Source organism: Acinonyx jubatus, chromosome D1 (genome assembly GCF_027475565.1).
Source record: "Acinonyx jubatus isolate Ajub_Pintada_27869175 chromosome D1, VMU_Ajub_asm_v1.0, whole genome shotgun sequence".
NCBI lineage: Eukaryota > Metazoa > Chordata > Mammalia > Carnivora > Felidae > Acinonyx > Acinonyx jubatus.
Genome location: NC_069390.1, coordinates 67,780,554 through 67,806,896, shown reverse-complemented (window position 1 = coordinate 67,806,896; position 26,343 = coordinate 67,780,554). Strand labels below are relative to the sequence as shown.

At 46.0% G+C, this 26,343-nt stretch overlaps 1 protein-coding gene across 3 annotated transcripts in view; it reads left to right on the top strand.

Moving 5' to 3' along the window:
- Positions 1 to 26,343, top strand: part of ME3 (malic enzyme 3) — a 186,347-nt gene that overhangs the window by 95,659 nt on the left and 64,345 nt on the right. For all 3 annotated transcript variants that reach the window (XM_027039987.2, XM_027039985.2, XM_027039988.2), the window contains one exon: positions 22,792 to 22,867. In XM_027039987.2, the coding sequence (XP_026895788.1) occupies positions 22,792 to 22,867 (76 nt within the window). The remainder of the gene's footprint in view (positions 1 to 22,791; positions 22,868 to 26,343) is intronic.

Below are 26,343 nucleotides of genomic sequence, written 5' to 3'. Positions count from 1 at the left end.
TTCCAGGCCACCCTGGCCTGGCAGTACACTGAAGATTAGGATCATGATAATATAACAGAACTTCCATCTCCGATCCAACCCTCGGTAAGCCTAACTATTAAACCCATTGCCAAGTTCCCTCATGTCTCATTCCCAGGATTAGTGGAGGGGGAGGTCAGAAAGAGTCACCCATGTATGCTTCCTTCCCCCTCCCCCAATTTCCTCCTGAAGCTTTTAGCACTGCACGGAAGTCGCCCCCCCAAAACCCCATCCAAACTGTACACTTATCTTATGTCAGTAGTTGATTAGACAGGAAAAAGCATCAGACCAAAGGTGATGAAGCATTTTGGGGTAAGCATGGGACCAGTGTGAACTGACTCAAAAGATGTGCTGGGTCTGTTGGAGTCCTTTTCAGGAGTGTAAACCGAAAAATGGGAAAAGTTACATAGGAAGAATTTTGCAGTTAGGAAGAGAAATTAAGGCAGAAGGGATGCTATAGTTTAGAGTTCAGAGTCGGGTCGTGGTACAACAAAAGCAGATGTCGGCTATGAAGAAACAGAAGGAAGAGAGGAAAGTTAACGAACAGATCTGTGGAAAGAGGAGAACTGGATAGGTGGCAGCGAGAGGAAGAAGCAGGCAGAGCGAGTGCCAGTCCCTGGCTTTCCACCCCAGTTCCAAATTTCCAATAAACTCTTTCCCCAGAGGTAAATTAAGTGGACCTCTGCCTTAGGTAACAGGAAGAGCCAAGCTGAAAAAGGGCTGTGAAATTAGATGGATCCGATTAGTGCCCTGATCTCCTTCTTAATCCGGTGGGTGGGGCAAACAGGTTAAGGTAGGGCATCTCAGACTTAGCGTGCATTGGGATTACCCGGAGGCTTGGCAAAACACAGATTCAGGGTACCCTGATGCTGCTGGGGCAGGGACCACGATTTGAAAACCACTGGATTAGGAGCTGGTAAAAAGTTGCTCACTGAAAACTAAGTGGAGGCCATCTGAAGGAAGCAGAAGGAATGGATACTGCCAGGCCCCAGTGTACGTTAGTAGCAAAACCTGGGAGTCATGAGACCTAGGCTCTGGTCCCAGTTTGAGCAGTGTGACTGTCACCAAGTCTCCTCCTTCCTGGGCCTCACTGTGCTCATCTATAAAACAAGAGAATTTTATTAGGTGATCTCAAGGGCTCCTTCTAAATCCAACCCTTATAGTCTATAATTTTTGAGCCGATTAGAGCACCGTGGCTATAAATTTGCCTCTAAAGTTTCTGGCATTCAAGGGAGGAAAATGTAAAAGTCGACGAAAACACATACTTTTCATTTTCTGACAAGAAAAAGCTTGCAGGCTTATCTGCAAAAGTGTCATTTTGCTGAGAGCTCTGACTCACGCATGGGCATCTTCCCAGGCAGACCAGCCGGGCAGTCCAGGGTTTTTCATGGGTTGTTCCGTGCTGGGGAATTGGTGCTGGAATAGATCTAAGGAAGGTGGCGCAAGGAGTCCTTCCAAAGCATGAAGGACTTTAATAGTTGTTCAGTTATTATTTTACATGAATGTCACATGGAACAAGTTAAATTGTGTCTGGATCCCACATCGTTGAAACGCTCTGGAGCAGATTGATCTAGAGGAGAGAAGAAGGAGCATTTATTCTCCTTTCTGAACTACTTTGCTTTCAGTCCCTGAGGGAATTGGCTTTTTCTTTCTTAGAGGAAGTTTGAACATTTACATACCAAAAAAGAAAAAATGAGTTTGTATTTAACTGCACATGACCCACTTGGGACTTTAGCATCCAGAAGGAGTAGACTGCTGTTTGGGGAGGACAAAGGAACACCTCAGCCATCCAGAAGTTTAGGTGTAGGGGTTGAGAGTGAAGGTGGAAAAGATTGAGCCACCCCACACAAATGCAAAGATTATAGTTTTCTGCTCAAGCTGGAAGTAAATGAGCCTTAGTAACTTGAACAGGATGTTCTGGGTTTGACTTCCTTTAGCCAAAGGCAGATTTCCCTGGCAATTTAAACAAACTGATTTTTGTTTCTTTTTTATCTGACTCTGTCCTTTTCCTCCTTTGTCTCTGGCAATCCCAGCCATGGTGATCAAAAGAATAGGGGCGGGAGAATTTCCTTACTGAGAAGGAAATACGTACATACAGGCAGGAGTTGAGTAGACCTTTCCTCAAATAACCTTGATCTCTCATTAACCTGTAAAATGCACTAAAGCTTGTGTTTGCTCACACTAAGTTTAGTCCAGAAGTTTAGTCCAGAAGTGGCTTCTTAAGAGATGCTGCAGACAGTGTAAATATTTTGAAAGCTTCTGGACTAGAGAAAGAATAAAGGGTCATTGTTGTAGAATTTCTCAAAGAAAAGGGGATTTCTGCCTTGCCAGGAAAGAACTCCACCACCAGCAGGCAAACCCCTAAAATCCGTGATCATAGTCATGTCCTTGGGTCGGCTCATTGCACCTATAGGAGTCCCCTCAAATTTTCTGTGTGCCCTGGAAAGGTAACATTGAAAACTTTATTGATGAACTGATTTCTTAGAGACTAATCTTAAACCAGAATTTCCTAAAACCATAGCACTTGAAACTTAGGAAGGATAGGTTTTATGTGAATGGGAGAAGGATGGGAAAGAATAGATCAAGAAGATTTCAGGTCTGTGATACTGCAGGTGGAAACAGGGCTCCAGCGGGGTGCCCCACTGAGGCCTCAACATTGTCCAAAGGTTACTGGAGGGGAACAGGTAAAAAACCCAAAAGAACAAAAAGTAACATGGGTAGAGGACGATGGACTTCTCCAACTTCATGTCATTCATCATATGAGCTCCTGTCCTGAACTACAAGGTCCAGGAGGGAAATTATGTGTTTTGTTCTTCTCTGTGTCTCCCATAGTGGTGAGCATAGTATCTCCGGGTACCTACCAGAGAGACCACTTCAAGGCTGTCTTCTGATTAGGTTCAACAAGCATTGATTCAACAAGCATTAACTGTCTTTGTGGTTGGACACCATTAAGTACATGGAAGATCCAAATGGATTAAGATAGTTTATTCAGGGCCTGTGACCTTGAGATGTTTACAGGCCACCTGAGGAGAAGAGCATCTCTAAAGCAACATAAGCCAGTTAGTAAATTGTGGTGTGGATTGTCTAGCTCACTTGGAAAGGATGGAAGTAATTCATTGTGGTAAGAGATCTCTTCCCTGAATTGTTGTTCTTGATCTAAACCTCGAAAAAAGGATTTTGATTCATGTTGGGAAGGTAGCCCAGCACATACATAGCCCAGGCATACAAAGCTTTAGTGGATGAGTTCCAAGCAGGAAGAACTGCATAAAGTAAGACATGTGGCTGGAACAAGCCAAGAATCACAGACTCTCAGCACTGGAAATACAAAAGACACTGCTGATGGCCCCTTCCGCCTCCTTAACAAAACCCTGGTTGTTGTTTGCTTTATTTATTTTTTCTCCATTATCTTTTTCCCCCCAAATGGCCATGTGCTTTGAGGAAGTCTTGGCCTTTCCCAGCACCAAGCAGTGGGTCCTAATTAATCCCAGCCAATCCTGTTCTGGCCAAAGAGATATGAGGGTCGTCCACCCGAGGACTTCTGGGAAGGTTTTTCTTGTTGCAAGAAGGCTCCTTCTTCCCATGACACTTTCATGTTTGCCCAGGATGCCTGGAACTGTGATGATCATCCTACGGTCATGGGATAAACAGCTCGGGGTCCAGGCCGTTAATGCCCAAAATTAATGTGGGGAACTTGTGTCCTTGGTGACATGGTTGAGCCACTAAACAAACAAATCCTGGAGCTGCCTTCCCCTGGACTTGTTATATGCAGTGAATTTCCTCTTCCCAGCCAGTTTTGTCTTGCCTACAGCTGAAAGCAGTGCCCCTTCCTGAGAGGATGCTTGAGTCATGTCTGTCACCGAGTGGTAGCTCACGTTGGTTTATTCAGAGCTTCTGATGCACCAGACACTCTTGTAGGTGCTTCACACGTAGTCCCCACGACATCTCCTTGTGGTAACTAATCCTATTAGGCCCATTTTAATGAAGAGGAAACTGAGGCACCGTGAGTTAAAGTCACTGAAAAGGGTTACACATCCACTACATGGGAGCACCACCCAGGCTTCAGACCACACACCCTCACTGCTGCCTTCACGAGCCTCTTCTCTCTGGTAACTGAGCATGTCCGGGACGGAGGACTCACTACCACACTGGCCCACAGCACGTGCAGGGTGTGTGAGGAATTCACTCCATTGACGGGGTGGGGAAGATGGAGCTGATGTGAGGCCGAGTGAGGGGTTTGGATTGCGTCAGTCAGAGATGGCGATACACTTTGGAGCAGGGAGATTGTAACAAAAGCATTTTTTGAGGAAGATAATTCAGGAAGACTAAAGAGCAAGGCCACAGAGAAGTGCTGTATTCCCTCAAGCACCAGGAGAGAAGAGCCAGAGAGGGTCCTAGACGTGGAGATGAAGGTGAAAACCCAGGACACTGCAGCACACGGACACCGGCGTGATGTGGCTGTGAAGGGAGATTTGCTGGCTCTGAACTGCATCGCCGCATAATGACAGTAGGGAAAAGTTGAGATGAGGCTCTGGAAATGGAACCTCAAGTTGGATTACAACAGCCACGACTACCACTGCCTTTCACTGTGTGGCCAGTACGGTGATGATCACAGTACCTTTACCATCTCTGACTCTCACAATAGCCCTGAGAAATCGGAAGGCATTATTGTCCCATGTCACAGGGGGAGAGGTTCAGAGGTGATGCGGGTCTTGTCGAGAGCCATCTGGCTGGTGAGTGGCAGTGTTGAAACCCAAACCTGTCCTTGTCCACTACCTCGCCTTCCTCATTGAAGCCCTCTCTAGTCCTGTGTTGCTGAAACTCAGCATTTCTGAATCATGTGCACACCCTTACCCCACAAACAACGGTGGCAAAGCAAACACGTTCCTTAGGCTGAATGGAGTTACAGCAGGTGTCGGCTGGAGTCCCCTGGGGGAAGACGAGGTAAAGTGGGGCCTTGAACTGTGCTGCCCTGTTACAAAGCATCAGGAAGAGGGCCAGGGCTTGCACCTTGGCGGGCCCTTCATACCTGCACCGACAGAGCCTTTTAGTCACATGGCAAGGACATACCAAGCACTTCATGGCTCCTGCTGCCATGATACTCCCTTGAGTTGGTGTCGGGATATTAAATGGCCTCCAATTTTAAAAGTACCCTACACAACCAACACAGATGTTACCTGTGTGCCACCTGCAGCCCAGTCCCCCAAAACTCCCAGATATCCCCCCACTGTGGGTTCCAAGACAGGCTGAGGCATCGGCCTCCTAAGAGGACTTTGAAAGAGTCCTATCTCCTCAGGATATCTCAGGTGGAGCCCTGTCTGTGAGGGGGTGGAAGGGATTAGCTCTGAAGACACCCTGGGCTCTGTCTGCATTTCTGTAGGTTCGCCTCCCTTTGCAGCACACAGTGACACGATCCTGATTCTATAAATCAACTTTCTCAAACTGAGGCCAAGAGGGGACATGACACCCTCCTCAACCAGGGGTGCAAGTCAATGGAAATGGTAGGACTAGAACTCAAGTCTCCTGCCTCTTTATTCCTTTCTACTGTGTAGAGAGATAGATGTTCCCCCATCATTTGGGGGATCAACCATAACTCATAATTATTACTTATATCTATAAAGTACCTTGAAGTTTTAGTATGAATTCAAATACAGTCCTGCCAGGCACTCTCTGAAACAGATAGTGCAGCCCCTTTGACTTGAGCAAATGAGGATTCCTGAGGTTGACTCCCCCAGGCTGTATAGGTAGTGAGAGAGAGGTAGAATTGAACTACTTCTGTTTGCCATGCAGGACTCTTCCCACACTACTGGACTGTAAGCTTGCTATGGGCAGGAGCCATATTTGTTTAGCTTACCATTGGACACCCAGCCCCCAGCACAGAGCCTTGTTAGATGGGCCTTGTTGGATGGAAGGAAGGTGTAAGGAAGGACCAATAGTTAGAATAGGAGCAAGGATAGAAGAAAATTGGAATCTCATTTTCCTGATGACTGTTAATAGAATCCTGGATGAGTGAGATTCTATTACTAATGATTCCTTAAAGACAAAGAGCTTTAACTCTATTAACTTTGTTTAAAATGCAGTGTGTCTTAAAATTTTCTTTTTAACATTAATGTAAAAGGTGATTTGATTCCTTTAAGAATCTTCAGCAGGTAGGGGCGCCTGGGTGGCTCAGCCAGTTAGGCGTCCAACTTTGGCTCATGTCACGATCTCACGGTTTGTGAGTTCAAGCCCCGCCTTGGATTCTGTGCTGACAGCTCAGAGCCTGGAGCCTGCTTTGGATTCTGTGTCTCCCTCTCTCTGTGCCCCTCTCCCACTTGCACTGTGTCTCTCTTCCTCTCAAAAATAAACAGACATTTAAAAAATTTTTAATAAAAATAAAATAATAATTAAAAAAAGAAAAGAATCTGCAGCGGGTAGACCTTCACATGACCTAGGACAGAGTGGCACTCAATAAGTGCCTGGATCAGTGTTTCTGGAATTTAATAGAATGTAAAGCTAAGCTGGAGAGTGTGTCAGACAGTGTGTCTTATTCATCTTTGTTATCTTCATCCTTTCTGTAACTCCTGGCATGGCAGGACCCGTATACAAGAATGGATGAATGAATATAAGCTCCAGAAAGCAGTAGGTTTCGTCTGTTTTATTAACTGAAATAAATATGCCGAGTGCCTAGGACAGTGCCTGTTACATGGAGGGGTTTAATAAGGAATTGTTGGAATAGTTCATGAATGACTGCTTTCACCTTATAGAAGCCAGTAGAAAAGAAGGACTGGACATGCTGTGTTTCTCAGTGTAACAGTAAAAATTACTCATAGTGGCACCAATACTATCACAGTCTCCTGAATGGATTAAGATCCTCTTTTGATATTGCTGTCATCTAATAGTTGGGGTGTTAGCTATATAGACCCAAGGTATTCTAATAGAGAAAAAAGCAATAATGTTGCAAACATATAGTTCATACATAAATCAGATCAAGTCAGCTTTTTTTAGCTTTACTCATTATGTTTCTTCTACTAATAGTAAGCCCAGGATGCGAAGGGTTTTTTAGGATAGTTTACACAGAATAATAGGAAAAATAGCTTCCATGTATTGAGCCCTTGCCGAATGTGCCACACAGTATACTGTTCTCCGTATATTATCTCTTCTAAGTGTCACATACAACTTTATTAGAAACGTCTTGTTATCCCTATTTTACAGATGAGGAAACTGAGGCTCCAGTGTAGTCATCTGTCAAGGTCACTCAACTACTAACCAGAAGACTTGAGAGTGGAGTGTGTGTCTGTCTGAGCCTCTGCTCCTAAGCTTGACAGTAACACTGGGGTTTTGAATTGAGTGGGTCCAACTGGGACTTATTTCTGACCAGAGAAGCACACAGCTTTCCCTAGGCATTTCAGAGAAATGCTGTCTTGTCTTTGAACATTCCTGATCTTGAGTTTTGTGAGACTTCTTCCCTTAACATTTATAGTTGGGAGACTCAACTCCATCAGAATGACAAGTGAAGTTAAATGTCTCCCCGCCCCTGTTGCTCCTGCTGAGCAGCCCTTTCAGACATTTGGTTTCAGGCACTTAACTGTCTCTTACATTTGCTTCCAGTGATCAGGGTCCCTGAGGTTTGCACATATGTTTTCCCAGTGAACTTTTGTCCTCTTTGAAAACTGCATTCTGTTCTCCTTTATTAAATTCCAGCTTTCATGACTAATATGCAGTGATAGCCCCAGAAATGTTTATATAATAAATTAAAGTGGGCAGAGTCTTCCACTTACAAATTGCTTCAAGATAGAATGCAGATGCCTGCCCATAGAATTGTCTCATAAATGCTAGCATGAAACTTCCGAGCTTTTACAGTTTCAGCTTGTCCTTGGCGTGGGGCCCATTGTTTCAGTGGGTTCGGGTAGGGTTCTGAGCTCCTAGCCTATTTCTCAAACTGAGGCCTCAGAAATTTATGACTCAGTGGAAAAAGAGTATGTGGGACTACTTCTCAAATCTGCTTTGGAAAAACAAACAGGATGTTTTTCCCTCCCTATCTCACAGGTACCTGTAAACAAGCAGTGCGTTGGCCTCTGAGTCGGTGGTATCGCAATTTCAGACTCTCAGGTTTGATGATTATTTGCTTGGATAAATCAGAAGTTTATGTTAGAGCACAGCCATGTTCCAAAATACTTATTGCCCAGAGACCCAGATGAGAGTTCTTCTCGACCCCAGGAAGGTGTTTGTTTGCTTTATGAAGTGGAAGCCTGTGTGGGTCTGTACCATGTTCACCACCATAAAAGAAAGTGAAGAGTATTAAGTGTGACTTCTCTGGGAAGAGGGGGCCTGAAGCCTCTGTGATTATTATTTTTGGAGGAGTAAATATTTCAGTAGAAAAAGAAACTCCTTTGTACCAACTCTGTCTGCATTTTCTTGGCACATTTTAATATTTTCAAGTAACAGCTGAAACCACATTAACCTTCCCTATTCTAATTGGAAGCATCTGTGAATTGCAAAATTAGAATGTTTAGATTCTGAACCGATTTGCTGTTTGGACAGGGGTGTCAATTGCAGCTGAAATTTCCATCTATGAGACCTTTTTTGTCCTCCTGATTATAAATTGTTCAGTCAGCCAATGACGATGGAGATACAAGGCACACTCTTTAGCTCTTCTGTGTGCGTGCTTCTTAAATGAAAACCACGCTTTCTTCTTCAGTTATTTGTACACCTTATCAGGATCCTTTTAATTCAAAGAGAACAGGTGGAGAAATTCCTCTCCAACCCTTGGAATGAGCCTTGAACAATTTTCTCCTGCCAAAAAGCATTCATAATCAATGACACCAGAGGAATAGCTGAGATTTGCAAATTCCGGGAAGAAAAAAAATAGAAAAATAATTAGAAAGTTACTCCAGTTTTTTTAAATTTTTTTTTTAATGTTTACTCATTTTTGAGAGAGCCAGAGCATGAGTGGGGTAGGGGGAGAGAGAGAAGGAGAGAGAAAGGGCGGTTGGGGGGTTGAGGGGGGGGGGGGGGGAGATACAGAATTGGAAGCAGGCTCCAGGCTCTGAGCTGCCAGCACAGAGCCTGACACAGGGCCTGAACTCAGGGACCGTGAGGTCATGACCTTAGCCGAAGTCAGATGCTTAACGGGCGAAAGTTACTCCAGTCTTTGTCTATGCTGACAAAAGCTTGGTGTTTTACAAATGTCTCCTACCACTTCAACAACACACCTGAAGGCACAGTGCCTTCTTTCTGTCTCGGTGATGTTACCTCGTTTCAGCCAGCCTCAGTATTTTCAGATGGAAATAGGAACTGTAGCTGGCTCCCAGGTTTGTGGCAATGAGTAAATGGTATAGTATTTGTAAAGTATTCCAAGTGGGCATGTCTTAGTCCATTCAGTCTGCTGTAACAAAGTACCACAGACTGCGTGGTTGACAAACAACAGACACTGGAGGTTGGAAGCCTGAGCTCAGGGCTCTGCATGGTTGGGTGAGGGCTGTCCCAGGTGGCAGATTTCTCCTTATTCTTACATGGAGGAAGGGACTAGGGAACTCTCCAGGACCTCTTATGAGACACTACTCCCATTCATTGAGGGCTCCAGTCTTATGACCTAATCACCTCCCAAAGGCGCCACCTCCCAGTACAATCATGGTGGGCATTAGGATTTCAACATATGAATTTAGGGGGATGCATTCAGAACATAGCGTCCTCCCCAAATTCTTTTTTTCTTTCTTTCATTTCTTTCTTTCCTTCCTTCTTTGCTTGCTTGCTTGCTTTCTCTCTCTTTTTTTTCTTTCCTTTTCTTTCCTTTTCCTTTCCTTTCCTTTCCTTTCCTTTCCTTTCCTTTCCTTTCCTTTCCTTTCCTTTCCTTTCCTTTCCTTTCCTTTCCTTTCCTTTCCTTTCCTTTCCTTTCCTTTATTTCTTTCTTCACACAGCAGCTGAGGTAAAAATGATGAGTTACCTGAGACCAAAGATCAGACCCACAAGGAGGCAAGACTAAAAGGTTTGCAGGTCTATCACCTTGAAGGTTCCATCCTTTGTCTGGGTTCAACACCAACTCTGCAGAGTTTGGCACAAAGTATGCTGTAGACTTTTCCTAAAAGTTGAGAGAGCAAAAGACTGGGTGATATTAGCCACTTCACAGGTGCCTTGTGTTACTAGTAGGGTTATAATTAATGACAACACAGGGAAAGGATTCAGAACAACAGCACCAGAAAGATAGGCCTGACTTTCCACACTAGGCATCCCATAAATGTCTGCAGTATTGAGCGTCATAGACTGTGCAGGTCAATATGTTTTTGAAAGTGAAAAGGAAATCAAACAATAATTGTGCCAAGACACAGGCAAGCCATAATATGTAGTCACCCTGTCTGTGACCCATGGTACAAAATTCAGTGTCCCTTTGAGGTGAACTGAACTGATACTTGTTCCTTTGGTAAATATTTATTAGGTTCCGACTTAAGATTTGATGGAGAGGCTACTTTGTGATTGACATTGTATTATGTTATTTAATGCTCACACAAACTTATGAGAGGACTTAATTATTAAATTAATTACTAATTAGAACTCCATTTAAATAATAAGCAACTAATACTGAGGTTAAGTAATTTGTCGAAGTTGCCCAGCAAGTGAATAAGGGTTGGTTAGAGCTGGAATTTGAACTGGGGGTCTCTCTAGTTCCAAATCTGTGCTCTTGCAACAGATCCAAAAAGTGCATGGATTTCTTCTTTTCTTTTTCTTTTTTCCTTTATTATGTTTTTTTTCTTTGCTTATACTACAAAAATTTATGAAAGCTTCATTTTCATTTTATTATATGTTTTTATTACTCAGTTTCCCCTTTTGTGCATATTTGTCATGAACTACAGTATTGGTGTCACTGATTCATTGTCTTTGCTCATGCCTTTGCATCCTTGCAGATAACAACCTGGAAAGTACAGGTCTTGATAGATTATGTCACAGAATCCTAAATTTCTCAGATGGAGAAGCAACCTCAGAGAGGTCTGGTAACTTTCTCAAATTCACAGGGCTAGATGTGGTAGTGGACACACTGGCACTCTGGTCCTGACTACTCCATTCCCACATCCAGGGAGGGAGAGAAAGGAAGAGATCATCTCTTTGGAAATCCCTTTCTGAAGGGATACAGTGTCCATAGGGCTATACTGGGGGACCTGTGGTCAATGGAAACTGTGGATTTGGTCCCTGCCCATCTGAGGCTTTGAGTCTGCGTGGGGGGCATCATCCCACAGCAGCAAGAGGAAGGGAAAGGGGACAGTGGAACCAAAGGGCCCTAGACTGGGGACTCTGAGCCCAGCTCTGTGGCTCTTTTCACCCTGTGATTTCGCCATCCTGGGCCTGCTTATTCTGTAGTTCTCCCCGTCCTCCAGCAAGCTGTTACACCACAATGTACTTCATTTTTTCCCCTCTGATCTGCCTCCATCAGAAAACCCCACTGAATCAGTCTCATTCATGTGCCCTGCACAATGCCTGGCAGGAAGCAGAATGCATGGAACCTGTGCAGGGGGCAAGGCAGATGTTAACCTCAAGCACAAGGGATCCAGGAAACCATGCCCACTCCGCACTCCCACTGAAGGAGTCACGTGGCAAACATCTCAGTCCTCACCCTTATGCCTCACTCCAAGGGCAGAAACACTCCACATCACTTGTGACCTGGGAGGGTCGGAAGGAAAGGGGGCCTCCACAGGCCCCTCGTAACATCCCACCTAGAGGGCGACAGAATGGAAACAGGATGGGCTGCCCAAGGTACAGGAAATTAGCTATGGTTGTTCAGCGGATTAAAATAATCAAAATGTTTCTCAAGATAGAAAATAAAACCAAAGGATTGTGAGAGACCTACCACAAACTCATCCCTTACTTTAGCCACAGTCCCTGAGGACACTTGACAGAATCAAGGAAAGATATGATTTTTAAGTTTCTCCAAGGCAGGGACAGCTTCCTCACCTTGGCCTCAGGCTATGCCTCACCAGGTGCTGGGCTGCAGAAGCCCTTGGCACTTCTCATACCTACCTTGTCCCGCTGTGCTGCTGGCTCTGGGAGACCATTGCTGAACCCTACAGATAGCCTCTTGCAGTATTTCAGAGGATAGCTTCCCTTCCTGCCCAAAAATGTGTCTGTCCTGCCAAAAATGTGTGGAATGGTGGTTTCGTGGCAACAGTGAGCCTTTGTTCCAGAGTTGAACGTGTACGTCCCTCCTGCTGAGCCCAGCCTCGGTGTGTTGCCTTGTGTCACCAACCCTGTTTTAATTAAGTCCTTCTTTTGTGTTGGACTTGGTAACAAGAAGCCTAAATGAATGTTGTCTATTTGAGTGGATTTTGCTAGGTTTTTATCCCCCCAGTTCTATTTTAGGAAACTTCTAAGGGTTAGTCCTCTGCAGGCAGAGATAAGGGTTAAGAGTCTTTTTCTCAAGAAATAACACTCTCCTAAGTGAACATTATCTTTGTTTTTCTTTCTCTTTCGTGTAACTGAATTCTAAAATTTAAGCGGATTTTTCTGGCTCCTGATGGAAACTGGAGATAGTGATGTAATTTACAGGCCTTTGTTGGATGGAGGAAACCTCACCGGCACCTGCCCTTGCAACATTCCATCCCACTGGAGTTTTAGGAGGGAAAGAGTCGTGATCGCCACTGCTCGTGGCTGCTGCACGGATGGTGGACAGCTGGTGCATTAGCTTCCTTGAGGCTGCTGTAATAAAACAGCACAGACTGGGGGCTTAGAACAACAGGAAGTTATTGTCTCACAGTGCTGGAGGCCAGAAGTCAAGGTGGCCACAGAGTTGTGCTCTCTCTGAGATCTTAGGGGAGAATCCTTCCTTGCCTCTTCTAACTCGTGCTGTTTGCCAGCAACTCCTGCATTCCTTGGCTTATAGATGTATCACTTCAGTCTCCCCTCCGGCACTACATGGCCATTTTCTCCCTGTGTATCCCCACTTCTTGTTCTAAGGACACCTGTCATATCAGATCAGGGTCCTCCTTGCGACCTCAGCCTCATGACATCTGCAAAGACCCTATTTCCAAATAAGATCACAAGTACCGTGGCTTAGGATTTCAATATATCTTTTGGTGGAGACACAAGTCAACTTGTAGTAGTTGGCTTGGAGTTTTTCTAACCTAGAAAATACTTGGCCAAGACTGTCTCCCTCTCTGAAAAAAATAAACATTAAAAAAAAAATACTTAATTTCCTAAATACCAACTACTAACTCACAGTACCACAGTACCATTTCCAATCAGGAATTGTTTTTCTCTGCTGTCATTGCCCGAGATCTGTTGTGGGAACAGTGCCGAGATGAAGAGCACCAGGTGGTACCTCAGAGAAGACGGGCCCTCGCCTCTGCTTCACCAGAGCCCCAACATTTGTCTTACGTACGGGGCACCTCCAGGAGATCTTGTTGCACAGGGAGTACCATGGCTGGTTTACGTGGCAGAACAAACAACCCTAAGAATCTCAACTCTTAAAATATATTCTGTGTTCCTGCATCCTGTCCTCTGTGGGGCAGCTGGAGGTGGTGCTTCATGGATTCCTCCCTCTGGAACCAGGCTAGTGAAGTAGCCTCATCTGGAACTGGACAGGTTGCCATGGCAAAGGGAAAGACCAGGTGGTGAATCGCACACTGGCCCTTAAGCACTTGCACCCCAAAGTGTCACGTCAGCTGTGCTCCACGGTGAACAGTCCGTGACAGATATGCCTGTCAGGCCATAAGGGTCACGTATGTGAAAGAAGAGAGCATAAGCATCATTCCATCTCTTCCCTGTCTCTGCATGCTTATCCCGAAGCTCCATGCAGAAGGGCACTGCCCCACTTCTCTGGCCACTTCACCACTTTGGTCAGTGGGTCCTGCTGTCCAGGCACCAGCCAAGAGAGAATCTAAGTTCTGTTTCTAGAAACTGAAGTATGAAAGCCCAAATTTGTGAAAGACATAAATCAGGGGACAGTGATCTACATTTGCAAACAATTCTCAGCAGGTCCCCCTAAAACAGCAACCTCCAAAGTGCATGTATAATATAATTTTACGTATAGATATTTTATTTACTCACAGCTTTTCGAGAATAGGCTGTATGTTATATAAAGCAGGGCATGTATTTATTTAAGCCCTGGATTCCAGAGGTTGGCAATTGGCCATATTCACTCTGTGTATTTTTTCTTCCTTCAGGGTCCAAAAGTGTTTCCCTGAAGTAAACAGGAAAAATTTGGGGGAAGTAACCAGTAGCCAAGGTTATTTTTTGTTTTTTGTTTGTGCTGTCCCACTTAATGACTGTTAACAAGGAGAGATTCCCAGGAGTGCCTCTGTCCCAGGTGCCCATCTTTGTTAGCATGGTGCAGGACATTCTGTTCTAATTACTCAGAGGAGTCACTGGCCTTGATGAATGCTCAGGCTGCATTAGCTCACTGCAGGATGTTCAGTACCTTGGGATCCCCCAGGGCAGCCTATAACTCATTCAAAAGCTGGAAACGCCTCTGAGTCTCAGCCCTGGGCTTCCTGGAGCTTCCCACCTTCCTACCTCCCTTTGTGCCTTGGAGCAGGATGATAACATCACGCCAGCTGTCAAAGGTAGTGCTTCACAGGGCATCATTCATTTCCGTGGGGTTCTGGCTCCTTCTCATGGAAAGAAGGCTGAAATAGACCCATCTGTGGGCTCAGATAGCTTCTTGACACCTAACTTCATCCATCAAGGGCCCCCAGGAAACCAGAAGGACTGGCATGCTCTTGGAGGACTTCACCCCCTCTCAGACTCACCATATTGGACAAGGTCAGACAAACACCAAGATTCACGTCTGTAGGGTTTTCTGGTGTGCAGAGTTTTTGTGAACTTGCTTGTTTGATCCACAGTCACTCCATAACGGAGAAGCCATTGTTCCCATTTAGTGAGGAGAAAACTAAGGCACAGAGAGTTGAAGTGACTTATCCCAAATCACACACTAAAGGAACCACGTTTCTGGGATCAAGAGACCTGTGCTTCAATCTCACCTCTACCTCCACATCTGTGCTTCTTAATCTCCTTTATCAAATGGGGGTGTTGCCCACCTGATAGTTTTTCGTGAGAATTAAGATATGTACATAAAGAGCCTAGCCCTAATAGTGTTCCTGGAAGAGAGATACTCAAAAAAGCCTATGGATGGATGGATGGATGGATGAATGGATGGATGGAGAGATAAGTTGATGAGTGCATGAATGGTGAATAAGTGAGTGAATGAATGAATATTGCCCATTTGTGCCCTGTATTTCCTTTCAGTCTGCCCTTGATAACACTTTCATTGAATATTAGCTCTTGCAGGGAACATGGAAAACTTTTAGTCCCAAGTGTGTATCACCCCAGTATTTTGCCCTCACTCAGTGACCCACATAATGAAAAGATTTTCCACCAAACTTTATGACTGTTTTCCTGTTTCACCAAAGACACATATAACTGCCAGTCGTGGCTTTTAAAAATATGCACATTGATTTAGTATAATTCTAGTTAAAATACAAGTTAATAATTAGCTACTGAAATCTACCAAGCATTCACTATGGGCCAGGTACTTCACTGGCATTTTGTCAGCATTTGAACCCTGGCGGTCTGATTCCTGAGTCTGGACTCTTTATTTTTTTAATTTTATCTATTTATCTTTGAAGAGGTGGGAGGGGCAGAGAGAGAGGGAGACAGAGGATCCAAAGCTGGCTCCGCACTGTCAGCGCAGAGCCCAATGCAGGGCTCGAATTCACGAACCGTGAGATCATGACCTGGACCGAGGTTGGATACAAGCGACAGCCACCCAGGTGCTCCCTGAGTCTGGACTCTTACGACACTAGCTCAGCAGCGCTAAAAGCTGTCACTTGTTGAATGCTTACTGTATACCAACAGATACTCTGATAAACTAAATACGCATTGTCTTAGTTAGTCCTTATAGCAAATATATGAAGCACCTGGTGTCATGTTGTCATGTTACAAACTGAAGCTTGAGGAAGGGAAGTAACTTGTCCATTGACACATCGCTGGTGAGTAGCAGAGGCAGGCTTTGAACACAGGGGCTATCGTTGTAAAGCACATACGTCTAACCCCTAGTCTGTGCTACCTTCCATCTGCCATTTCTCCAAAACCACGCTTGCGTCGCTTGCAGCCCCATCATTTTCAGTACTTTGGATTATTGGGAATTAGCTGAAAATCCCTATTCCAGCCTCAGGGACACCTGTGAGTCTGAGGTCTCAGGGTGAGACAAAGCAGGTGCAGGTAGGAGATCCTCCCATGGTGCTTATGTATTTACTTCCTGAAGTCACTAAGAAGGAATGGAGAGGAGTGAATGTCTGCATTTCTCACTTGATCAGAACCTCATGGAAACAGACATAGCAGCCAACCCCATCACCAAGTACTGCTGGAAAAGATAGTGTCCCCTGACTAGAAAGTGGCTAAACATGCAAATAGGTTGCTGAAGGCATTTAAGAGGTTTTCTTTCTTCCCAGATGCAGTTCTGCCAGGAAATGGGTGGATGGGCAAGAGAACCCCATAGAATCCTGCTGGAAACCTGCTGTCCATTTGTTTATCATCAGAATCCCTCACTCTGCACATTTTACATTCTCACCAACATGCATCAAAGAGGAATGTTTCACTACTGGCCACAGTGGCCTCTCTGGATGTCCGTTTCCTCTTTTATAAGATGAAGTCTTCGGACTAGATATTTCAAAATCCTCATCCAGGGCAATCAGTTTGGGATCATTTGTAGCTACAGTTTGTTTAAAAGTTTATTTATTTATTTTGAGAGAGAGAGAGAGAGAGAATGAGAATCCCAAGCAGGCTCCCCCACCATCAGCACAGAGCCCATCGCTGGGCTCAAACTCATTAAATGCGAGATCATGACCTAAGCTGAAATTAAGAGTCAGACGCTTAACTGGCTGAGCCACTGAGATGTTCCCACTATAGTTTTGATAATAGATGGAAGAGCACTTTGAGAAGTGATTAAAAGCTCTTGATACATTTCAAAAGGTGTTATTTTTTATAGCATGATCCCTGCAGAGCATATATGCAAAAAAAGAGAAAAAATCTTTTGAAATTTTAGTAACTCAAATTTAAATGTGAAACATTCACTTTAAGTGAATGTCCCTCCTCCCTCTCCTTATCTTCAACGAAGAGGGAATGTTTTAATGTACCAAAGAATTTTTGTAACCATACTTTTTCTGTGTTTAGGATTAATCACACAAGAGCTTTGCTAAGATCTGGAATAGTGTGCATGTATCAAACCCCTTAGTATGTGAGCTTTTTGTTAAGTATCACTAGTAAGCCTTGATCTTATCAGGGGAATGTTGAGAGCCAGAGTTGTTTGGGTGGGGACATTTCCAGAACAGAGCCAAGTTAAGACCTTTAAGAGGCCAGGAGTGCGTCACTGGGATTAATTAGTATAGGTAAATGACTTCCCCAAGGTCACTCAGCGAGTCATCAGCGAGCCTGGGACTCAGTTCTTCCAGCTGGAAAGAATTGGCATCCTGTTGGCATTATTATTCCATGTGACTAGCTCTGGACAACCCCAGGGGGGAAATCACTTATGGATATTAGAAGTGCAACTGTGGGGAAGTAAAAACTAGCAGAAATACACCCCTAACAAGACCTCCTCAGGTCAGGCCTCAGAGCAGTGGCTGGTTTGGGAGGTGGAGAAGGTGGTTCTTTAAAAGTTCTGGGCTTGGGGCACCTGGGTGGCTCAGTCGGTTAAGCGGCCGACTTCGGCTCAGGTCATGATCTCACGGTCCGTGAGTTCGAGCCCCGCATCGGGCTCTGTGCTTACAGCTTAGAGCCTGGAGCCTGTTTCGGATTCTGTGTCTCCCTGTCTCTGATCCTCCCCCATTCATGCTCTGTCTCTCTCTGTCTCAAAAATAAATAAACGTTGAAAAAATAAATTTTAAAAGTTCTGGGCTTATGTACTCACCTTGATCCATTTACCCTTCTACTGCCACTAGGCAAGTACCCCTATTTAAACTTCAGGAGGCCCATGTGTGGCTGCTTTTCTCATCCAAGTCATTCTTTGAAGTTCATTATTATGAACATAGTGCGATTGTCCAAACTCACATTTCCTGGAGATCATTCATAAAAACAACTTCCAAGAAGCCAATCCAATGCCTCGTTTTCATCTTCATTGATATGACTGAGTGCCCCTTGGTCATTTCAAAATGGCACAGCAAATGCTGGAACTTGCTCTCAAACCTTGTGAATAAGTTCATTCCAACACCCACATTGCCCTCCCTCAATGTGATGGAAGGAGCCCTGCATCCCCCAAGTCTTAGACTCCGGGGTTTTCTTCTTCCCCGGCGTGTCCACCCACTTTCATATGTGCATTCCCCTGGTTTAAGCCACAGGGCACAGTCTAACCCAGCCCAGCCCCACCCAGCCTTAGTGATCCCTGGTGCATGAAACAACCCCACATGCATAAAAATTTTCTTCTCTCCAACTTTATTCGGCACCTTTCATTCTCATCCCTCAACCTCCAGCCATTCTCAGGTTCACTTGCTCCCTCCACTGATTCGCAAAGCAGGTGTTGAGCATCTATTGTGGACTAAGCCTGGATGTACAGTAGTCAACAACAACAAAATAAATGTTCACCTTGCCCCAGTGAAGCTTACGGTCTAATTAGGGAGGTAGCGACGTATTAACAAAACAGCCACACAAATGAATGTAAGAAGTTTGTGTATGCAGGGATGGTACTTTGAGAACGTGTAACAGAGAGCTCGGCTTTGACTCGGAAGTCATCAGAAGAATGAGGAGGATTCACTAAACAAAGAGTGAGGAGAGAGGCGCCTGGGTGGCTCAGTCGGTTGGGCATCTGACTTCGTCTCAGGTCATGATCTCGCGGTTCGTGAGTTCAAGCCCCGCGTTGGGCTCTGTGCTGACAGCTCAGAGCCTAGAGCCTGCTTTGGATTCTCTGTCTCCCTCTCTCTCTGCCTCTCCCCCACTTGCACTCTGTCTCTCTGTCTCTCAAAAATGAATAAACGTTAAAAAAAATTTTTTAAGTAAATAAATAAAAATAAAAAGAGTGAGGAGACGCAGGGTGTGCCCAGCAAGGGAACAGTATGTGAACTAGTCCTGGGGTAAGAAGATCATGGCACGTGGAGGGATGGAAAGAAGGCCAGTGTGGCAGATGACGGGAGAGTGAAGTAAGGATAATAAGTTGGCAAGGGCCAGACCACACAAGGCCTTGCAGGTCGGCCATGTTAAGGATTTGGGTCTTCATTCCAAGAGTCATGGGAAGACAAGCACAAGGAATAACGAAGTAAGACTTTGATTTCAAGAACCTCTCTCTTTATACTGTATGGACAATGGATTGGAGACAGACAAGAGGCGGTGCCCCAAAGGATACCCCACTCTCTCTTTAGGGAAGAGAGAATAGGAGCCTGGACCAGGGAGGTGATGTTAGGGTAGAAAGAAGCGTATGAACCAGGAGCTACATAGAAGGTAGAATTGAAGGACTTGGCATTGGGTTATGTTAAAGGGGAGAAGATTGATTCCAGGGGACTGGGATTGTTAAACTAGATGTATATACTAGATGGGAGTGTGGGGTGAGGGGTTAATATTCACTGAGAAAAGGAGGAAGGGAAGAGAATCAGGTTTGTCTTGGGTCTTTGTTTTGTTCTGTCTTTGAGTCATAGTGGTGGGAGATTAGGATCAGAGACTTGGTTTTGGACCTGCCGAGTTTGAAGTGCCTTTGAGACATGCAAAGGGATGTGTCAGGTACACAGTTAAATATAAAGGGCTGGAACAATGGCTCTAAATCCAGAGGTGACACTGCCTCCCAGGAGACATTTACAAATGTCTGGAGATATTTTCGGTTGTCACAACAGAGTATGGGGGTGCTTATTGCCATAGTAGGTAGAGACCAGCGATACTGCCAAACACCCTACAGTGCACAGGGCCACCTCAGTTCTCACAGCAAAAATTATCCAACCCAGATGTCAGTAGCACCAAAGGTGAGAAACTCTGGACTGTGGATATCTGAGAGTCACTGGCCCAAAGCTTTGGGGCACATACAGTAATAAGGGTAGGAAGGAAAGCGGAATAGTACAAGTTTTTGAGGAACTATAACACCTAATAGCTGGATGGCCCTACATGAAAGACAAAGAACTTCAAGCAGCCAGAGGTAAGAGGAAGACTCAGAGAGAGAGTCACAGAGGCTGAAGGTTGGATGGGAGTAGGTAAAAGTGTCCGATGCTACTGGGAAGCCAAAGGCAATGAAGAATGAAAATCCCTGTTATATTCAGGGATATGGAAATCATTGGCGGCCTTAGCAAGTGCAGCTTTGGCCGCATGACCGTGAGAGAAGGCATGCTGCAGCTGGAGACAAACACCGGAGGCAGCCAGTGGAGACCACGCTATTAAGAAGTTTGGTGATGGAAGAGAGGAGAGAGAAGAAACAGTGTTGGCAAGGAACGTGGAAGCCAAGAATAGTTTGGGGTTCCATGGTGGTCTTTGTTGGTTTGTTTTGTTTGTTTGTTTGTTTGTTTTTTGATGGAAAATGTCTAACATGCATAAAGTAAGCAGAATATTCTAAAGGAGCTCTGTGTAAAACCCTGCCTCTCCAGATTGGCAGCAACTGAAATCTCTGTTGGGGTTTTGCTGTTCGCAGCTGCGGCTTCTTTACCAGGCCCTCGTGTGTGCCCAGGTGATGGTCGGCAGCTTAATGATGTGGGCGGGTTTTATACCCAGACCTGGGAGTTCATTCTTTCTGTGGCTCCTTCCCTTCCAGAATGCCCCCTTTCACTTCCTGGCTGTTCTATCAGCCCTAACTCCCCTCTCTGACACCTCGAGCTGGGAAGGCTCTCTGCTGCCCTAAGTTGCCTTCAGACTAGACTCCCCTCAGACATGAAGCTGCAAATTCGTAAATCTCGAGAGGTGTAATTCCTGCTTTCAAAGGTAAATTCCCTTTCAGTTTCTGCCTGCTTTTGGCCAACCTCCATTGCCTCAAAATGTATATTTTATACACTCTTAAGCTTTGTGACAATAATATAATCGTTTTAAAAAAATAACAGTTTTATTATTGTTATCTGAAGAAAGTTTAGTCCGTTCAACAAACTGTCACTAACAAAAGCCAGAAGTTTGTAAGATGATAAACGTTCGGGGATATTGTGGGGCTGATGGGAAGTTAATGGACAGTGCAGAGGAGAGAAGAGGTAATTAAGACTTTATAATATTCATTGGAACAGAAGGAATGAAGGAACTGTCTGCAGATGCAGAAGTTTGCAGGTTTGGTGGTGGGAGGTTGACAGAGATGCCATCCCGTGGATTCATGTGACATCAGAGGCGAGGTCACTAGGGGTGTTGGGGGAAGGTGAGGCTGTTTGTTGGAGGTTTGAGAACAGAAGTTTAAAATGGTCTTTGCAAAGAGTAGAAAGAGTGGATTTTGACTGGAGAAACACTGAAAGAACAAAGACCGGTCGGTTGTTGAGAGTCCACGGTGGGGGGGTGACAGTGACGGATTTGTGGAAGTGCCATTCAGTCCTGTGGTAAGACTTTCTCCGCCTGCCTTTGGCCGCCTGGGTGGAGGCGTACAGGGAGCAGAGAGGAGGTTTGTCCACAGTTGGGAGTTTTACAAGACTGCTGAGACTAAAGAACAGGGCCCAGGGTGTTGACAGCGTTGACTAGGGCATGATTTTTTTTTTTTCAACGTTTTTTTGTTTGTTTGTTTGTTTTATTTTTGGGACAGAGAGAGACAGAGCATGAACAGGGGAGGGGCAGAGAGAGAGGGAGACACAGAATCGGAAACAGGCTCCAGGCTCTGAGCCATCAGCCCAGAGCCTGACGCGGGGCTCGAACTCACGGACCGCGAGATCGTGACCTGGCTGAAGTTGGACGCTTAACCGACTGCGCCACCCAGGCGCCCCAACTAGGCATGATTTAAATAACAGATCCAAAATGTGAGTATCTCACGAAGCCATGAAGTACTGTTGGGAAGTCTTCTCTGAGTTTGCCAGGGCAGTGCGAATGGGGGAGGCTGTTCTCCCACAACTCCCCGGCCTCCTCACATTGGCAAAACAGTGAGTGCTTCATTAGCAAAAGGAGTCTTTTTGGGTGTATCGGACAAAAGGGAAAGAAGGAAGTGGCACGAACTATCCCATCTTCATACCCCGATCCCAGGGCAAAAGACTCAGGTCCATATACAGAGGGCTGAACTTTAGAAGTTCTAAATCATGCTAATGAACTGTTATGTAAAATAATGTTCCACCCCCACCCCCGCCTTTACAGATACACCTTCATGCTGGTCTGGAAGGCCAAGTTTGAATTTAGAAGTCACAGGCTCTAGTGCTGCAGGGAAAAGTGTCTCACAGCTGGCAGCCCACCCCTCCTCCTCTACCCAGCTCCATCCCCCACTGCCTGTGTCTGGATGCCACAACCCACACGTCCATGTTCCAGCCACAGCCCCAGGCGTAGGGGTCTGCCCACCGTGGTGTGGTCTGTACTCAGAGGAGTACAGTGGGTACTCTGAGTGGGCCTCAGAGAAGAGGTCGACACAGTTTCCTGAAGCAGCTTTGGGTCCCTCAGAGAATTCTGGGGTCCTGTGTGCCTGGTCTAGAGGGCAGAAGGGAGGGGCAGTCTCTGGAGAACACAGGCCCCAGGAGGGCACAGCACTTGGCCCCGTGGACTCCTTGCCTTGAGGAGTCCACTCCTCTCCTTGAGGAGAGGAGACATTGGAGGAAGGCCAGGGCATGGCAGGCAATTCAGAGGTTGCCTTTGCCCAGGTCTGCGGGAAAAATTAAATGATGCAGTGATACACAGTATTGTGGTCTTTGTTCTGTTCCTAATCTGACTGGCTGGTTTCTCTGTGTGTACCTGTTTTGTTTTTCCTAGGGGGCTGTTTATCACCATTCATGACAAGGGCCACCTTGCAACAATGCTGAACTCTTGGCCAGAAGACAATATTAAGGTATGGTCCCATTTTCTTTTTTTTTTTTAATTTTTTTTTTTTTAACGTTTATTTATTTTTGAGACACAGGGAGGCAGAGCATGAACGGGGGAGGGTCAGAGAGAGAGGGAGACACAGAATCGGAAGCAGGCTCCAGGCTCTGGGCCATCATCAGCCCAGAGCCCGACACGGGGCTCGAACTCACGGACCGTGAGACCGTGACCTGAGCTGAAGTCGGACGCTTACCCGACTGAGCCACCCAGGCGCCCCTGGTCCCATTTTCTTTGCTACTGTTCTGTGGTTGGGTGAGTCCTTTCAACCGGGACCAGAGGCATCCCCAGCTAGAAAATGAGCCACTGCACCAAAGGCTTTCCCAGGCCCAGAGCACAGGCCGGTGAGAGCCAAGCATAAGCGCACCATGGAGCAGAGGTTTACATTGACCCACAGCCATGTGAAATTGCCCTTATCATCATCATCATCAGTGGTAGTAGCAGTAGTAGTCTGAAGACATGTTCAGCATGTATTGAGTACCTACTAAATATACACTGCCAGTTTCCATGGTGGATTTGGGGAGAAACCAGAACTTCTCCGCTAGCTGACTTTTCACGAGGAAAATAAAACAGAGATACAAAAGACTAACAAGGAACCTGATCAGAGGTAAAGGAAGCACACAGAGAGAGCTGAGGGTTGAGGGCAGAGATTACTTCTAGCCTAAGGGGAATTTAGAAAGACTTCATGGGAGAAGTGACATCGGAGCAGGGCCCTGAATTGAGGGGTAGAGTTTGGCCACGTAGGCTTTGGAGAGAGGACACGGGATGAGGATATTCTTCAACAAGAGGAAAAGCTTATGATGAATGGTACCTTCATGCCTGGGTGTATGCAGTTAGTGGAGGTGGTCCATATGGAGTGACAAAGTAAACCTGCTTCTTCCTGGAATATCAGTTTTACTGAAAAAAAATCTAAGTGGAAAACATGTTTATATCATAAGCAGGATATAATACAGAATGCACACTTTGTGTTGGTTTTAAAATGTAAGACATGAAGCTTTGTAGGAACTTGTTAGCTTCTGGCTACATGCCCAGATCTCCTCCTGCCATAGGGACTTTTGTGGAAGAGCAAGGGGGGCTTTCACATTTAACATCATTGTTACTTTTGGGGCACCCAGGTGGCTCAGTTGGTTAAGCATCCCAACTCTTTGATTTCAGCTCAGGTCATGATCTCATGGTTCATGAGTTCGAGTCCCGCATCAGGCTATGCAGTGACAGCGTGAGGCCTGCTTAGGATTCTCTTTCCCTCTCTCTCTGCCCCTCCCCTGCTCGAGTTCTCTCCTCTCTCTCAAAATAAATAAACATTAAAAAAAAAGTCATGTCGCTTCTGCAGATGAAACATGTGAAGCAAAAATACAGAACATCTGCTAGCTGCTTCATGAGGGTAGTTCTGGCCCACAAGCTGGGGAGGGGCTAGAGCTGACTGAGCACAGTGTAAATACCTCTCGGGGTGATGCCAGCACCGCCCTGCTGGACTGGGAGGCTGAGGCACCCCAGCATTGCTTCCTCCCAGACCCTCCCTCCCTGTTCCTGCCAGTTCCCTGAACGACTCCCACCTCTGCACTAGGCACTGAGTACAGCTTCTTTCTGCACACTTCTCTTTGCATTCCACCTACTTCTGGCCCTCTCTGGGAGTGGCAGCGTTCAGAACCAGAGCATGGAGGCCAGGACCTTGGCTCTTGGGGCCAGGCCAAGCCACGGCCAGGACCCTGGGACTTCAGTCCTGGCCACGGTGAAAAGCTCATGTCGTACCTCTCTGTCTGGGTGTGATTTTGCCCTGTGCTTCTCTTCCCCGCTTATCTGCTTAGACTCCAGTTACATGCAGGCCTTGGCCCTGAGGGTTTTGGTCTCCATCCCAGAAGAAGCAAGTTCCTAGGGTGTGTCTAGTGAAGCTATAATAAAATCTGAACCATGTTAAGGGAAGCCAGCTCACTGGATGGGAAGTTAACTCCAGCCTGCCCTGTGCAGACGTGCTGCTGATGTCAGCAGACGAATCTGTCTACCTTCCTAGGAGGTTCAGCCGTGGTGAAACCTTGTACATAGGAGGCATGCAGTAGATGCCTGCTGAGGTGAATGAACTCAGCGGACATGATGAGGGCCTTCCGTGTACCAGGCACAGTGCCAGGAGCAGAGAAATGGGGTCTCCACCAGCATGCACCGTGCCTTCGTGCAAGCTATGAGGAATTCAAAAGAATGACAAAAAGCCATCCCCTCTTAAACAGTAAGAAGAAGGTGCCCGTTCCCCCGGGCTGGCAGAGGCTTGGTGAGGGGCTCGTAGACTGGATTTCTGGTTCTCTTTGCTCCTTTGGTCAGGGCACAAGTTAAAAAAATACTCGTTGACTTCAACAAACATAGTTTGAGGCCCTTCTAAGGACTGAGCGCTAACTACCAGAGAGTTGGAGACAGCAACTTTTGTGATGTTAGAGGAAGAGAAACGGAACTTTAGGTCACCCCAGATGGGGTGGGACTGGAGCAGACCGCAGACAGAGACATCTGAAGCCTCTAGGGCAAGCAGAGGTTCCATGGGCAGATCTGGACTGGTGGATCTAATTTGGTTGCTTCCGTCCATCCCATGGTAAACATCTATATGATTTCCCTGTAGTTTCCGGGATAAAGAAGGTATACAGGCCCAAACTCAAGGAACTCAAAGTCTAGTTGGAGGGACTGACCCAGAAACAACTGCAGTAGACTGTGTGCTGCTCAAGAGAGGAGCCCAGAGACAGAGGATCAAATGTACTGACTGGCTGACCACTACCCCTGTAGTAGCTTAGAGCAGACAAGTGAATGGCTGGGGCCAGCTCCTCCCCTCCACCCTTTCTGTCTGTCTCACTTGGGAGAAACCCCGAGATCAGTCCCTGGTAACTCTACAGAAGAATCAGCTCTGGCTTTGTGGTCAGACATCTTGAATCTGCCCTTTACTTGCCGTATGTGTAGATAAGCTCTCTGATCTTTGTTTTCTTCTTGTGAGGACTAACCATAGAGTCTGTACAACACTGAAAGGCACTCAAATGGTTGTGGTCATTGCTGGAAGTAGAAGGGGAGGCTGTAGGGCAAAGCATGGCAGGGGAAAGATTGCAGAGGCCTTGAGAGCAGTCAAGGAGGAGGCTGTATTACCTGCAGATCCCAGGCCACAAATGGGCAGCCGGCCGATCTGGCCCCTGGACGTGTTTGATTTGGCCTTCAGTGATTTTTCAAATTTTTGAATTGGTAGGCAAGATTTTAAAATCGGGAGACTTCATTTGAGAAAGGAAGCATAGAAACTTGGATTTCTGGCTTTCTCTAGAAAAACCAGGAGCCCATAGCTGGGCTAAATATTAGGTCCATAGTTTGTAAATAAGTCAGTTAGGACTGATCAGGCTGCCCCCCGGCTTACCCCAGCCTCTGGCCTGCCCCACCAGTCTTTTCCTGGAGGATCATCCCCCCCCCCCGCCCCCGCCACTCCTAAGGCTG